This window comes from Thunnus thynnus, chromosome 6 (assembly GCF_963924715.1).
Source record: "Thunnus thynnus chromosome 6, fThuThy2.1, whole genome shotgun sequence".
Lineage (NCBI taxonomy): Eukaryota > Metazoa > Chordata > Actinopteri > Scombriformes > Scombridae > Thunnus > Thunnus thynnus.
The window spans coordinates 34,123,297-34,140,532 of record NC_089522.1 but is presented as its reverse complement, the minus strand read 5'-3'; the positions used below and the strand labels follow the sequence as shown (position 1 = coordinate 34,140,532).

The 17,236-nt window shown below is 42.6% G+C and overlaps 1 protein-coding gene across 1 annotated transcript in view; it reads right to left on the bottom strand.

The window, feature by feature from the left end:
- Positions 1-2,921: 2,921 nt before the first annotated feature.
- LOC137185288 (polymeric immunoglobulin receptor-like) overlaps positions 2,922-17,236 on the bottom strand; it is an 80,548-nt gene continuing 66,233 nt past the window's right edge. The window contains exons 3-4 of the mRNA XM_067593634.1: positions 3,895-4,221; positions 2,922-3,160 (exon numbers count right to left, since the gene is read on the bottom strand). Coding sequence (XP_067449735.1) covers positions 2,922-3,160; positions 3,895-4,221 — 566 coding nt within the window. The remainder of the gene's footprint in view (positions 3,161-3,894; positions 4,222-17,236) is intronic.

Below are 17,236 nucleotides of genomic sequence, written 5' to 3'. Positions count from 1 at the left end.
TATTCGCAAAACACAAAGATCCCTGTTACATCTTAATACTGAACAAGTCCTCAACAAAGCAGAGAAGATTATCAGCAACCCCACACATGATGTCCTCTATGACTACTTTAACCTGATACCATCAGGAATGTGTTTTATATCTCCTGCATGTAAAACAAACAGAAGGAAGTTTTTTTTCCCCCCAGAAAATCAGACTTGTGGATTCTAGAAATTACCTTCATATACGACTAAACTGTTTCACAGTGATGTTGTCTTATCAAACATAATCTCTGCCTGGATGATGTTCACAGTAATGAATGAAGCTACATTTCTATGTGTCTCTGCAGTGGGAGGGAGGAGGTCGGGGTGGATGGGGGGCTACAAGATGCAGGACTGTGACAGCAGAGACCCAGGTTCACACCCCTGATCATCATCTGGTATTTGGTTTTCCAGGTTTTCCAGGTTTTGGTAGGAGAGTTTTTAGGACCTCTCTTAATGAGGTAGGATGAATTTCAGTGACAAATAGCACTATAATAATATAATATAATAACAAATGAAATGATGGTGGAATTACTGTGCTGATGAACTGAGTGATGTGTTTCAAAGATATTTCAGTTCTCTTTAGACTCTGAGGTTGTTCCTGATCTCTGGAAGAATTCTAACATCATTCCAATTCTGAAGACCAGTGCACCTGAAATCCTAAATAACTATAACGTTAACATCACTAGTAATGAAAGATGAGTCTGGGAGAGGTGTTGATGATGCAAAGTTATTTATTTTGAACTCTCTACATGAACATTTAGAACAAACAAGCACATATGTAAGATTATTTTGTGTAGATTTTTCATCAGTCTTTAATACAATGCAGCCACACATACTAATAAAAAAAGCTCAAATCTTATTTCCATTTAAATCATCAACTCATCAGATTGATTATCAGTTTTCTCACTAACAGAACTCAGACAGTGGTTATAAATGGTCGAATATCTGAATCAGTTTCAATCATATTGTAAAATAAACAAACACTTTCATACTGCTGGAGTTTCTACCAGCTGATATTTTACTGCAACATCAGATATTTTGGTGGAAAAAACAACAACCAGGTACGTTGTCTCTGAACATTTCACCCATATGTTCAGTATCAACATTTTTGGAATTTAAATACATTAATTAACAACATAAAATGTAATCAGTAGGCCATTGTAGAAGATGTGATGAAGCCTTGTTTTGATCAGAAAAATTAAAAGTATGTTTCACACATCTAAGTATGAAAATTAGTTAAATTTGACCCTAACACAATAGGAGGGTTAAATGATTTTAGCATCAGGCTGCAACATCACAAAATGTGATAAAAGTAGAGTCTGAATACTTTCTGAATGCACTGTAATATGCAATTGAGTTGAATATGAATGTAATTTCTAGGAGACAGAGTTAGCTCAAAGTGTAGAAGAACAATATCAAACAACATCTACATTTATGAAGACAGAATGAACATTTCAGAATAAGCAAGTAAGAAGAAACATGATCAGTTGTGTATCATCAGCATAGAGGTGAAAAATAGCATGTTTATAGATAATATCTGCTGATTAAACAAAAAGAAGAAATGAAGTAGAACAAACTGGAATCTTGCAGCACATGTTAACCTGCACAGTACAGAATCCAGATCCAAATCCAAACATCATCATTTGTTTGCTGTGAGTGCAGAGTAGGTTTGGTCCGGATCCCTGCTGTATGGATCCAGGCTCTGGTAGATGTTGTCTTCACACGAGGAGACTGGAGGACAGTTCTCATAGCTGACACATAACTGAAAATAAAACAAGATTGACATCAAACCTAAAATATAGCAGTAACCACGGTAACAGCCCAGATATTGTGTTTTTCAATTGTTTGCTGATATTTTAGTGATAACAACTGGACAGGCCAGAGGTCTATTAACAATAATTATGATTTTATTTAATTATAGTTTTGTTCATATTAGTGAAGTAGTTGCAGACATGAGATTGTTTATTCCTAACTGCAAAAATAAAATGTATAAATGCCAACAGTAAGAGTTGACATGAGACATACAGAGTTAAAGGAAGTCACCTCCATGTTTCTGCTGTCTGAGGTTCCTCTAGTGTTCAAACTAGAGTTCCTCCTCTTCTTCAGTTTGTAGAGGAGCAGCAGAACAACAGCCAACAGCACAACAATCACAGGCACACATACAACCAGAGGCCAGAAGTAACCTGGGCAAGAGACCTCAGAGACGGCTATAAAGGAAGAGAGAGAGAGACATGTAGTAGTCTAAAAGTCTGGGATCTTTTGTCTTGTATTAGAAGCTTAAAGGTTCCCTGTGGAGTTTTTGACCACAAGTAGCTTGTTTTTACATGTGGATCTACGTTGTACACACGTGGTTCACGTGATACACAATCCTGCCAGTGGTTTCACATCATCCCACTGATCTACAGGATGCAGGAACCTGCCCAGAAACACAGCAATGCACCAACAAAAGCAGGAGAGAAGAAGACTGCAAGCAATGCAAGATTTAAAATACTTAATATAATCAGCTTTACAAATATTTTATGATTGAGGAAACATATTCAACACTTATGTTGGACCTAAAGGATACACTCAGCATGTTTTGGTGAGTAACACTGAATATAAATATAACCTTGTTTACAAGAAAACTACACAGGGAACCTTTATCAAAAATGAGATCTTCCTGTTGAAAAAACATCTCAGTCTTTGGTCTGAATGTTTCTTGACTTGTCATGTGCTGACACCACATGTTAATAATTATCTTACATCATTAGAAACATAGGATGTGTTTAAACATTAGACGTGAAGATAACAAGGAAATTTATTGTAAAATTGAATGTGAAATGTTTTCTTCTAGGTGCTGAATTGTCTTATGTGCTGAAACACATGTTGGACCATCTTGTTATTCTTATTAGACAACGTTGTTATGCTGAATTTGACTGTTTTAAGAGGACGTTTTGTTGCAGAGAGACAGTGATGGACAGATGGACAGACATGAACTGTCCTGTACCTGTAAACTGCTCTGTGGTTTCAGGGAAAGATGATGAAGGTGTGAAGCTTCCTGAACTGGAGATTAAACTCTGTGTTGTTGTTGGTGTGGAGGCTGATGGGACTGATGTTGGAAAAGGTCGGAGAGTCCGGTTTGGTTTTGAAGTGGTTGGAGCTGTGATCAATGAAAACACATTGAAACAATCAGATACTGAATCAATAATGCAGAGAAATGAGATGCTGCTCTAGACAGAAAGATCATATTGACAGCATCCATCACATACACAAGAAAAATGCAGCATTAAATATGTTAATGAAGTAAATGATTAAGATTATTTTAAGTGAATTTGTTCTATTATTATTAAGTCGTGTTATTTGATTTTTGATTACAGAAGAGTAAGAAAATAACATCCACAGGTTGGTTTTCTGACATTAAACATAAAAGCACAAATGTCTGAAAAGGTTTTTAAAAATCGTACAAACTGATTGTTGTAAATTTAAAAACTAACATTATAAAGGCAACACATTTGACATCAGATTACTTTGTGACTCTACAAATGAGTTTCATCTTTAGAAACATTTTAGAGTATGATGTCTTGAACATTAAGGAACCTGAGGAACCGTTCTTCTCTATGTTACCTAATGTTAATAGAAATATAGAAAAGGTCCCAGGTTGGACAACTAGTATGACTCTGCCAACCTCAGCACTCCTCTTGTTGTCACAAATCAACTTCTGACTGTAACCCGAAAAAAGAGATATTTGTCTCTGTCATGTCATTTCCATCCACTCTCTAATTTTTGTATTCAAAATTCTTTTTTTCATTTTAAATTAAAACAAAACAAGTTTTCATAATTTTAATGATTTAACAATTGATATTCATTGAACAGAAAATGAAATATAAAACTCACCATCTACAACAAAGATCGAGAACGTGTAGGATGAATCTGGAGACGAAGCTCTGCCGTAACCACACCTGTACCGTCCTGTGTCTGACTTCTTCAGCTGTGTGATGATCACATACAGTCCATGTACAGATCTTTCTCTATATTCAATGCTGTATCTGCCATTCTGAGCTCTGTTCTCTTCTGTTTCAACCAGGATGTCTTCTTCTTTTTTACATTCATCCTTACAGAAGAACTTCCTGCTTCCATAGACAGTATTGAGGCATCCTTGTGTGACATTTCCTCCCACAGTTACTGCACGGGAGAAACTGGTGTTTTGACCCAACGTTGCAGCTGAAAAGATGAACAATCAACAGTTACTGTCTGTACTTCCTGTAAGATGCTGCAGTCTGATCACAATATTTCCTGCTTCACATTTACACAGATCCACAGAGTCACACTGGGAGCTGCCCAGTTCAACCAGTCTGACTGCTGGAGTAATGATTTCATCCAACATTGATACACTGAGTCAATATATCATAAACGTCTCACATTCCTCAACAATTTAATTAGATTCTATCTGACTTCATTTATTCTTAAGCTTCAGAATCATTAAATGGGATGAACATAGTAAATATATCAGGTTTTATGACTTTCAGTAGAAACTCACCATCTGTAACTATGACGTCAAAATCACAGTAAACATCTGGGACTGAAGATCCACCCAAACCATATCTGTACCGTCCTGAGTCTGACTTGGTCAGCTGTGTGATGGTCACAGTCACAGTTCTTCTTCCAGAAGATCCGTCTTTATATCTGATGCTGTATCTGTCACTCTGAGCTGTGACATCATCTGTTTTAATGAGAATGTCTTCTTCTTTACATTCTCCTTTACAGAAGAACTTGGTGCTTCCAGATGAAGTCAAGTAGCAACTCCATGAACCACTTCCTCCTTCAGCTCCAGCAAAAAGGTTTATTGCATTGACGAGTCCAGTGTTTCCATCCTGCAGTGCTGTTGGAAAGATGAACAGTGAATACTGGTGATCAATACTTTGTGTATTGTAGACTTACTGTAAACAGACTGCAGATTAATGAGGGCTAATCCATCAGTTCACAGAGAAGCAGAGATGATACAGAGGCATCCATTAGCAAAGTTTTCACTGACTACAGCAGTTGCTGTTGTTCTACTTGTAGCTGCAGTTGTAGTCACAGTGTCTCTGTGTAACGTCTGTTTTTCAATGTTTTTCTTTCATACTTTCTAATATCAAACACATTAATGAGCATCAAATATTCAGTGCTATGTGTAGTGTATGTACTTTTGCTTTATTGTGGGAGAAGCCAAAGACAAATTTCCACCGAGGTGGACTATAAAGTCAATCAATCAATCAATCAATCAATATGTTTTGTTAAATTACATTTAGTTTAGTTAAATTACAAGATTAGATTATAGCGATGTTGTAATTAGTAACAGAATAATTTAGAGAACGACAGGAAAACTAATTAACATGACAGCAACATGAAAACTTGTGTGATACAAATCTGACATTTGTTAAAATGAACACAATGAATGTCCAGAAGCAGTTTGTGCTGCAGCTTTACAGACACAGTCAGGTAATCAGTCCTCACCTGATAAGAAGCAGAAGAACAGAACATGGTGGATATTCATTCTGAGTTTGATCCTGATGCAGAAAATCATCAAACTGTCAGAGAACTGCCTCTATATGTCTGTCTGATCAATCAGGAAGCTGACGATGCTTTAAGTTAACACTCCTCTCTCTCTCTCTGCAACATGAGTGATCTAGAGGAAGCATACATGTCTGACAAGTACAGTATTCAGGCGCTAGTCCACTGAGCAGTGTTTTAATCGAGTCACTAAGTCTCGAGTCCTCAGTGTTCGAGGTCGAGTCATCAAGGTTGAGTCTGAGTGGAGTTCCAGGATGGGCTCCGGTGCTCCACTCTGGCTCAGTCAAAGAGCTGACATACAGATAAAAAAGGTCTATATTAAACATATTCATGATGCACTACTTGCAATTTTCTTGGCCGATTCTGATTTTCTTTCTTTCTTTCTTTCTTTCTTTCTTTCATTTTTTTTCGGACTTAAAGGTATTACAAATTGCGAGCTTTGTGTCTTCTTTACTCACGCTAAAGAACTTCCATACCAACGACATGTGTGGTTGTTGCTGTCTGTGCTGCAGCTGCTGCTGTGTGCGTGACGTGAACCATAGTGTGGCTATGTGCGGAATATTTGACAGCCAAAAATCAGATATATATTACTTCTTTATCAATTAACAAGTTCAAGTCCTCGCCTTCAACTTCCGAGTCCGAATGCAGTCAATGCTCGAGTTCAAGTCTGAGTCCTGGACTCGAGTACTACAACACTGTCACTGAATGATTTCAACACCAATAAAAGGATCTTAGAATTGATTCTAAAACTGACAACCAATGAAGGGACTTTAGGACGGGTGAGATGTGTGCTCTCCTTCAGGTCTTAGTCAGTACACATGCTGCTGCAATCTGAATGATCTGCAGTTTATTTATAACTTTCTTAGGTAGACCAGAAACGAGAGCATTGCAGTAATCAAGCCAGCGAGTGATAAAAGCTTAGATAAGTCTCTCAGTATCTGCCTGGGAGAGAAACAGTTTCACTTGAACAATATGGGGATAAAAGGCAGTTTTAAAAGGCAGTTCAAAACAGTCTCAGCTGGACAGATGAGTCCTAAACCAATCTAAAACTGAGCCAGAGAGGCCAACACACTTCTGTAGACTGTTAATAAGGATTTCATGATCAACTGTATCAAAAGCAGTGCTTCAGTCTAAAAGAACTAATACTGAAAGTTTCTTGTCATCCATGTTCATTCTCAGGTCATTTAAATCATTAACTAGTGCTGTCTCAGTGCTGTGTGGTGAGGATGAAAGCCAGATTATAACTTCTCAAATATACAGCTGAAATGTATGTAATCATTTAGCTGTTTAAATACTAATTTCTCAAGAATTTTACTTAAAGAAAGATTTGAAATTGGCCTGAACTCATTTAGCACTAAAGGATCCAGGTTACTATCAGTTTTCAGTGGCAGGGGGAAACTACCAGTCAGCAGGGAGTGATTTACAATCAGCAGCACTTCATCCTCCAGACCAGAGGTTGTCAACGTGAGAGGTGGGCCTCATTCTGTATTACATAGTTTATATCAAACCTGATTTAGATTCATGATCAAAACTGCTGTGAAGGCTCTTATATAATGATATATAATAATTAATAATATAATATTTCAGAGTAATAAAATAATAAATTATCATTTCAACTCTGACTGAAGATAAGGACACTTTACTTTAACCAGCTCCATTTAGGATCTATGAGCACCATATAAACATTTAGTGAATATTTCATACTTTCTAATATCAAACACATTAATGAGCAACAACTATTCATGATGGATGGTTCATGTTTTGTTAAGCTGAACTAATTAAATGTTTTCTTCCTCTCACTCTCGCTATCTGTTTTATACATCAGCAGTTTCATGATGAAGCTGCTTTGACTCTGTAACTGTGATGAAACTCTAAAATGAATTTGACTGATGTCAGGTTTAAATCATAACTCTTTTATTTTAAGCTAAAGGAAGTAAAGTTAAAGGTAAAGTGAATGTTCACAGTTTCAGTCAGTTTTAACTTAATGTTGATTTGATGTTGAGAAAACGATTCAGATCAGTTGAAGACATGTAGTCTTAAAATAGTGTTTTAGCTTCCTTTCGTTAGTATTTTATACACTGATAACACATATCCAAACCACGGTGGCTTCACTCTGTGTTTTAAGATCATCAGATAAACATCAGCAGCACATTCAGCAGCGTTTCACAGGCTGTTTCCATAAACAGAACATGGTCAAACTTCACTAGATTCAAATCATTCATTAGTAACAGCTCAGGGGTCTGTATCATGAAGAAAGATCAGCTAATGGGTGTCAATCTTCCAGTTTTACGCAACCGTCCTAACCTTTGACGAGCCTCGGTCACCATGGTGACGTACGCTCCAGAGCAGGTTCAGTTCAAACGTGTCAGCAGCACAAATACTGAAGAATTATCTTGCTGAAAAAGTGGAATCATCCTTCTGAAACAAAATCCAGACTGGGAGCAGACAGACAGGCAGATAATCAGCTCAGAGGGTTGGAACATGATTACAAGCACAATAGACAAGAGGCTGGTATAAATGCTAGGTAGCTAATGAGGAAATACATTACACTAATACAGTTTTATTTCTAAAAGACAACAACAACAGTGTCTCTCTCTGTCCCTCTTTCTCTCAACCCAACAGGTCGAGGCAGATGGCGTCCACCTAGAGTCCAGTTCTGCTTAAGGTTTCTTCCCATTAAAGGGACTTTTTACTTGCTGCTGTCACCAAGTGCAGCTCATGGAGGGATGTTGGGTCTCTGTAAATTAAAGACTACGGTCTAGACCTGCTCTATTTAACATGAATTTGATGAAACACTGGGCCTTTTTTCTTTTTACTTAGATCCTATAGTTGTTCTTATATTGTTTATTTTGGTAAAACTGGTTCATGTTGAAGATGTTAATCTTTGGCCCTGAAAGTTAGAAAAGTAGTGTTATAAAATAAAAGTATACAAACATTCAGTATCTGCATGAGCATTCATTCTGAAACAAAATATAAGCTATTGCATACATTACTACAGCTATACAGAATAGGCAATTAACTATTTTATGAATTATTCATAATGTAACTAACCTTTTCTTTTATTCATTTTGCCAAGGCATTTTTAGAAGGTAATGAGACAGAAAATGTTCCATAAACATTTTCACAAGTGAACCACTTTATTGTCCTATTGAAACTATATTTGTGGATAATGAAAACCAGTGTAGTCATGGGATGGATCAGGAAACTTCTGCCTTATTCTCAGCACCACACATGATGATATTACCACCCGGACATGTTTATAGATGTTGTTGTGCCTCCAGTTCACCATAGTCCTGCCTGTAGCTGTTGTACGCAGCCTGCAGGACCCATGGATGGAGGCACACTCCATCTAGTCCAGTGTGGACTATCATGCATTGTATCTCTTCCTCCAACTCTGCACACTTGGTCATGACCTCATTTACACCAAAGTAGAGACACACTGACCAATAACTGCCTTGAGAAGACATGTTATTTGATAAAACAATAGACACTTTTATAACTTAAACCGTTATAACTTTAAACACTCTGTCCCAGTATCTTTTAAAATGTCTTGGAAAAATGTACCTGATTGACGTCCCTACAGCACACACTCTCCAAGCTTCTGGCATGGAGGCTCAGTGACAACAAATGCACCTGTTTATACAGACTCAGGTTTACTACAACACAAGTCAGGTTTGTAGCAGTTGTATTCATTTCAATAATATACCTGGTCTTATAAGTAGTAATGTCCTATAACTGATTTGAATATGGGATTATCATAACGTTAACGTCACCCTATCGTCCACTCCCAGACTGGTGGCATCACAGACTGGTATATCATTTTGAGTTTGAGACCTTCTACTATAATCCACACCTCCATTGTTTTATGGACTATGATTATCTGGACATGCCATACACTATCATCAGTGTTTCACTATTGCTGTTGCTATTTTCTTTCATTTACTTTCTCCTCCTTTATTCATTCCATTATTGAAACTCTAAACTCGGCATACGTATGAATGAATGCTACCATATAATGTTTTTTGTTTTTTTTCCTTTGGCATGTACCTCCCATTAAATCTACAGGCAGCCAGGGATCTAACATATTTACAAAGAAACTTTTAATTAATGTGCAGTATTCAATGTGCCACCAATATAGTTACTTTATACTTGTTATATTTGCATAATGGATGTTTATCCCTCTGCTTTAACACTATTATAACTACTAATAACGTTGCTACTACTGTACTACTATAGTTTTGTAATGATTTCTCTGGCTCTCAGTTTGCATCATATGTGTTCCTACCTTATTTGACAGCCTTCCTAAAACATGTTCATTACTTGACCACCAGAGGGCAATGTAAGCTCAAATGATCTCTGTTTGACTGTTACTGCATCCAATCCTGCCCACAAACATCCGGGTCAGTTCAGTTGAGCAAATTCAACTTGCCTATAACTGGTTAAGATGTGTAGAGGGTAGAATATGAATAACTTGCATACTGTCAGTTCAGTCTTGCATACATTGTTTGACAAGCAATTGTGGTTACAAGACTCTAAACCAGTTAGAGAACTGATCTTTAACATGTATATTTTGCTTGTTCATTTTCATATTATAAATCTTTGCACTTTGTCTACTTCAGTTATGTTCACAATGCTCTCAAGGACAGGTGTTCCCTTGAGAATGTTTTTTTCCATGTGGGTGACAGCACTGTCAGGTAGGGCTGGGCGATATGACCAAGATCTCATATCCTGATAACGATCCCTATCCCGACATAACACATTTTAATTCAATGTATAAATAGATGGTCGGCATAAAGCCGCCTCCGTATGTGCTTTTACAGCATGCTGGCGGAGGTCAAACTGATTAGAGCTGTAAACTCTGTCATGAGGGAGGACAAAGACGTTTCTAGGACGAGGGGAGGACATTTCTCTTCTTTGATAACATGAAAAGTTAAGTTAGACTTTTCTGTTGGCTTCCTGACTCATTTAAAAAAAGACTAGAGAGAGAGAGAGAGAGCAGCTGTGGTCAAGTGTGCCAGAGAATGAATGAAGAGAGGGAGGGCTGGTAGTGAGAAAGCCGGTGAATCAGATCAATAAAACATTATTTTCTGATTGTTTCACAGCGGTTACTCTAAATCACAAACACACCCACACCGACACACACCTCCGCTCAACCCTGCAGCTGTAGCAGAGACTCTCACACACTGAGCTGAAATTAAAAGAGTGCACATACATTTGGTAAATAACATCAATAAATACAGTCTCTATTGCGTTTTGCCGTCATTTCTGGTTGCCGTCTCGCTGCTTCTCTCCTCTTCCTCAGCGCGGGCGGGGCTCAGCCCTCCGCATATGTGCAGCTCAGCAGAAGAGACAGACAGCGGTGAAGAGTTGACAACAACTAAACTCATTATGTTACTGTCATTGCAATAAAAGCTTTGCGAGTATAAAGCCAAGAAGAGCAATTAATCAATGTAATCTGCACAAAATGAAGTTTATAGACTTATAAACAAAGTTCGGGAACCAAAGACCACGCCTTGTACGCAACTCATTTCCGCACCACAGGGTATTTAAACACACCATATCCGCTCCTCTTCCCTTCGTCTCAGCTTGCAAGCACCCTGCGACACACCAGCATAAACTTAAAAAACTTCTTACTCACATCATGGACCTCGAACTGCTCCTCAACGCCTCGGACGAGGACTTGTTCGAAGTCCCGGAGTCCCCCGGCGTCCGATCTTTCCGGCAGCCTCGCCTGCGCTCCTCGGTTTCATCTCATCCCGGCCTCTCGGCCCTCATCCTCCGTCGACGACTGTATCGTCGAGTCCTCGATCCCCAGCGGCTCCAGGGGAAGGTCCCGTACTCGGCGTCCGAAGGAAGCTACTCATTCCCGAAGCTCACTCCAGCCTCACTCGAGATCCCTGAGCCCGCCCAAGAGGAGCAGCCACCGCGCGCAGCGCTCTCCTCGCCACCAGCGTACCGACCGCTCCTCGGCCCCAAACATGTCCGAGTGGACCGTCGCTCGCTTAAAGCATTTCCTCAGCCAAAATAACATTCCCTTCCACCGCACCGACAATAAGGCAAGACTGTTTCAATTATACACGAATTCCCTGCAGGACACCACTCTCTCCCGTCCATCTTCCCACGGTCTTCCGGGTTCCTGGCGTCGCGCGCGCGACGACGTCCGTGACGTCACGGCTCGTCGCTCCGCCAGACGCACACCCTCCTCCTCAGCAACCTCAGCCTCTCCAGTACAGTCCGTCTCTAACCCTATGCAGGCTCTCTCTGCTCCACAGCCATTTCCTCCTCCTACTTTCTCTTCAGCCGCACTTACATCCCACGCATATACATCCCACCACCCCAGCATCCCTTCCTACTCTCTGGCACCTATCTCTGCTGCCCCTTCCCTCCCGGCCATCTCAGCCGCTCCTCCACCCGCACCAACCTCGGCAGCCGGTCAGACAGCACAAACAACAGCGGGCCCCAACAGCTCCACGAGTTATACCCAACCTTTTCCCCCCCTTTCTTCTTTTCATCCTCCCTGCCTCCTCCCCACCACCCGCACTCTAGCATTACCTGTACTACAGCACCTGCACCTCCTTATCCAACCGCCTCACACACGGCCAGCCTCGGCCTTTTCCCGGCTCTCGCACCTCCTTCCAGCAGCTACACCCTGGCCACCGCCCAGCCACCAGTGCGCCTCCCAGCATCCGCCCAGCCCTCCCCTGTGTCTCCCACTCTCAGGCAGCAGATCCTAACCGGTAATTACATTGATCTCGCTCAACTCATTCACCCTACATCAATCAATCCTCACATCCCCAGGGAACTGCTCACCTCATTCGGCCCCTTGGAACTTAAACAGCCACTTCCTGCTCGCTCCAAGGACCTCACAGTCGCCGAGTTCGCTTTTGCTTTCTCTCTGTATAGGGACATAATTTGTTCAGCCTTCCCCGACCGCAGGTCCGAGCTCGATGATTACTTGTCATTAATTCTCGACCTGGCCTTGCGTTTCGGCGGCAACGGTTTCTATACCTATCATATCCTCTTCGCCTCCCAAGCCGCTGGTCGCCTCCAACAGTTCAACCAGGGCACGTACTGGGGAACACTGGACCACGAGCTATACTGCCGAGTTTTCGCAGCCCGCGCTTCTCTGCACTGCGAAACGTGTGGCGCCCCTTCCCATCCCGCCGCAGCATGCACCCTCTCCGCCCCCCTGCCCCACGCCTCCGTAACAGACAAACGAAGTCCAGCCATGCCATACCACTTGCTATCGGCAGCTCCCCCACCATCCATCACCCCCAAACCCGCCTTAGATCACCCGTCCATCCTCAGCCCCCTCCCCAAAGGCACGGACAGGAGAGGGAGACCTGTCCTCTACCAGGGAGGACGGATGATCTGCAATAACTTCAATGACCTCGGCTGCAGCTCCTCCAGCTGCAAATTCCTCCACACTTGTTCATTCTGCGGGGGAGCCCACGCCAGAGCCACATGCCCACACAACCCGACAAAGCAACAGCTGTAGTCAGGGCGGACATCACAAGTGCCTTCAAAGTCCTCCCCATCCACCCCGACTACTGGCACCTCTTCAGGGTCTCCTGGAAGGGCGCACACTATTTTGCCGTGCGTCTAAGAGCAGCCCAAAAAAAAAAAAAAAAAAAAAAAAAAAAAATTAATTATAAACTCCCATACATCATCCACCTACTTGATGACTTCCTCACGGTCACGCCACCGTCTTCGCCCCCGTCATACGGTCTCGCCACAATGATTTCCGCATTCACTGATCTTGGCGTTCCCCTATCTCCAGAGAAAACAGAAGGCCCAAGCACATCCTTGGAATTCCTCGGCATCACCCTCAACTCCATTACACTCCAAGCATCTCTGCCTACTGAGAAACTCCACCGCATTTCTCTACTCATTCAAAACTTTCTCATAGCCAACACATGCACCAAACGTCAATTACTCTCTCTGCTGGGCCTTTTCAACTACGCCACCTGCATCATCCCTCAGGGCCGATCCTTCTTGTCACACCCTCTCTCCATAGCCACCGCCGTCCCATCCATCCACGACCACGTCACGCTAGACAGCGCGTGCAAGATGGAACTAAAAATGTGGCACCAGTTCCTCTCTTCCTGGAACGGCATCTCCTTCTTTTACGACGACCACGTCACAGACGCCAATGACATCCAGCTATACACCGACGCCGCCCCTTCAGTCGGCTTTGGCGGTTACTACGGCGGCAGATGGTTCTCTGCCGAATGGCCACCCGACTTCTCTTCCCTGGCCCCTTCCTCCACCATTTCGGAAATGTACCCGATTATCATTGCTGCCATCCTTTGGGGGCATGAATGGTCCAAAAAGACCATCGCCATCCACTCTGACAACAGTGCCGTCGTCGACATCCTCAACAAAGGCCGGTCACACAATCTGGACATCATGCAGTTCGTGCGCAAGCTCACATTGGTTTCAGCCCAGCACCAGTTCATTATCCGAGCACTCCACATTCCAGGCCACAAAAACGCAATCGCTGATTCACTCTCTCGTTTCCTGTTTCAGAAATTCAGACAACTAGCTCCAGCCTCCAACCCTTTTCCAACTCCAGTCCCACCGTTTTCAGCCACAATCTACAACTGAACCCGCAACTGGAACAACTGGTCACCATTTCACGGGACCACATCATCAACAGCGTCGCCCCTCGAACACTATCTTCGTACCTCACCGGCTGGAATTCCTTTAAAGCCTTTCATGTCTCCCACGGACTCCCGTTCCCTTCACTGGACATTCTTAACCTCTCCTGCTTCATTACATTCTCCCACACTCAACTCAAGATCAAGTCTTCCACCATACAGACCTACCTCAGCGGAATCAATTTCTTTGTCAAATTGATTTCCGGAGCACCATGCCCAGCCTTGTCCCACTCTCATATTAATATGCTGATCAAAGGTCTCCGCAAGGCGGAACCGCACCCCGCACCAAAACGTTCACCCCTCACGTCGGACCTTCTGGTCCGATGCATTCACACACTCCGCACGGGCTACTTGTCTCCTCACATAGACAAAACCCTAGAGTCCATGTTTTTACTATCCTTTTTTGGCTTCCTACGCTGCTCAGAAATCACAGCTCCTTCCTACTCCTTTGATCCAGCACTACACGCCACATTGTCCGACATCTCTTTCCACTCTTCAGATACACTCATCTACTACCTCAAACGCAGCAAGACCAACCAGTCGGGCCAACCTCAACCCATCTACCTTTTCCGCCTAGATTCATACATAAGTCCTTACGAACCCATCCACGAGTACATCAATACAAGACTAGCCAACCGAGCTTCCCCTCAAGACCCTCTGTTCATCACGGAAACGGGAAGGGTAGCAACACGTTTTTGGTTCCATCACCACATGCGCTCAGTACTCGCCAGATCCGGAATACCCCCAGACCAGTTCTCAGGACACTCATTCCACATCGGAGCCGCTTCCACCGCCTCTAGACAAGGCATTCCCGACAACATCATCAAAATCCTCGGCCGTTGGTCATCCCCCGCCTATCATACTTACATCCATCACGACCTGGATAACATTAAGCAATCCCATTCTCGCCTCTCCGGTTGAAGTCTCTTTGGGGGCCTCGTACAGATGCCGGATCATCGAGACAGCACCCCCACCCTGAGTCTCAACCCCCTGTTCCCACTTACCTCCCCGACGTCGACGCCTCTCCTCCTTTCATCTATCACTCTCCTATCCACTCCCTCCTTCCCCTCTTTCCCGCCTGCTCTTCTTTCTCCCCATCCCTTGACCCTCATCCCATTCGACCCTTACCCCCTCATCCCGCATCCCACGACCTCGACCCTCACCCCCGCATCCTCACACCCCCGACCCTCTCCCTTCCCCCATCCATCCTTCCCTCTCCAACCATCCCTCTAACTATCCTTCCTCCTTTTCACCCTGCCTTCCATCACACTCCCAATAAACCATTAAATCCATATTCTAGAAGGAGTGGTCTTGGTTAGTGAAAGATGGACAGACTCCAAATGACGAAAAATATTGCCATGATTTGCGTCACAACGATTTAAACAACAGAGCATAATATGAAACGATAGACATTTTTCTCTCGTCACACGATGTATATCGTCATATCGCATATCTTTTATATTATCTTTATTTCTGTTGGCTGGACTGCACTGCGCTTTCCAAATGAATCGGCGCGAGATGATGGAAGCGGAGGACAGCAGCGACGCAGAGCGACTGTGTTTCTGCTCTGAGCTCTGACGCTCTCAGCTCTGCTGTTAAATGTTGTGAAGTCATTCAACTCCTGTTGAAACAGACATGTACCAGCGTCTCTGCGTCTCCTCCTCTACCGTCCAGTGTGATCAACTCTCCGGCTGGCAGCGCTGTCAGCAGCCTGCAGGAGAGACGCTCCGCGGTGCTTTTTTGGATGTTATAACTGAACTAATACCAGGATACAAGCTTTTTATTACTCTGATGTTTTCACATCACAAACGATGAACAACAGCATTAAAACACGAGTCTTGCAGGTAAAACATGCGACTCATTCAGCTGATGATGATCAGTTCTCCAGATCCTCTGTGTTGCAAAGCTGCTGTGCTGATCCAGTTTGACCTGCTGTGTGTCTGTGGTCACCCGCCTTCCTGCTTCACTGCCTTGAGTTGAGATTGTCAACTAGAAGTCTGTTTATTGAATTTAAAAGTAAAACTGTCTTTCACTCAACCAGCCTGTCTGAGTGTCTGCATGAGGGTTCTGCTTCCTGTTGTCTAAACTGGTTTGTTACAGTACAAACTGGCCAAATGTGGACGATCAGCACGTCAACCATGAAAATGGAGATGTGAAACCTCATATTAATTGTATGATTTAAGATTATCAGAGGAGGTTTTCTGAATAAAGAGACTGGGTTCCTGAAGCTCCACACTGTCAGCCAAAGAAACGGAGTCCTTTAAGTGAATTTAGGAAGAGTTTCATAACGACTCAAAGTAGTTTTGATAAACCTCATTAAAAGCTTCTCATAAATATCACATTACAAAGTGACAAATAATGATAACAGGCCAGAAAACATGTGAAGCAACATGTGATGTCAAACAGGAAAAGGTACAGCTCAGATTAACAACCTGCAGCGTTCAAAACAATTTGAATCAAATGTTAAAGCTCTGTGTGTGTTAAGTGTCTTTACGACCACTAGGAGGCACCAGAGTCAGACACCTTTAAATTTGACACATACTGGCTGTAAAATGACTCACTATGGTGGACAGACCTTCCTACAGTATTGCTGCTGGAGCAGCAGTCACTTCCTGTCTAAAGAGGTTCACATTCATCTCCTCTGATTTTGATTATGTAACATTATTTTGTGTAGATTTTTCATCAGTCTTTAATACAATGCAGCCACACACACTAATAAAAAAGCTCAGATCTTATTTCCATTTAGATCAGAGGTCACTAACTGGCGGACCGCGGTCCAGGTACGGACCCAGAAGCTGTCCCATACGGACTGGACCTACAGACAGAGGGTTATGATTTAAAACCTGACGGGGCGCTTCTATTTTAATTGGCGCAGCTTCTGTCGTCTTTATGGTAGTGGTTTAGTGGATGAGGAAACGCACAGACCAATAGCATGCGAGTTAAGCCATACCACGTGATACCACTCAACCAATCAAGTTTGTGCATTCCAGTCAGGAAACATTGCGACTCAACAGTGCAGACAGATG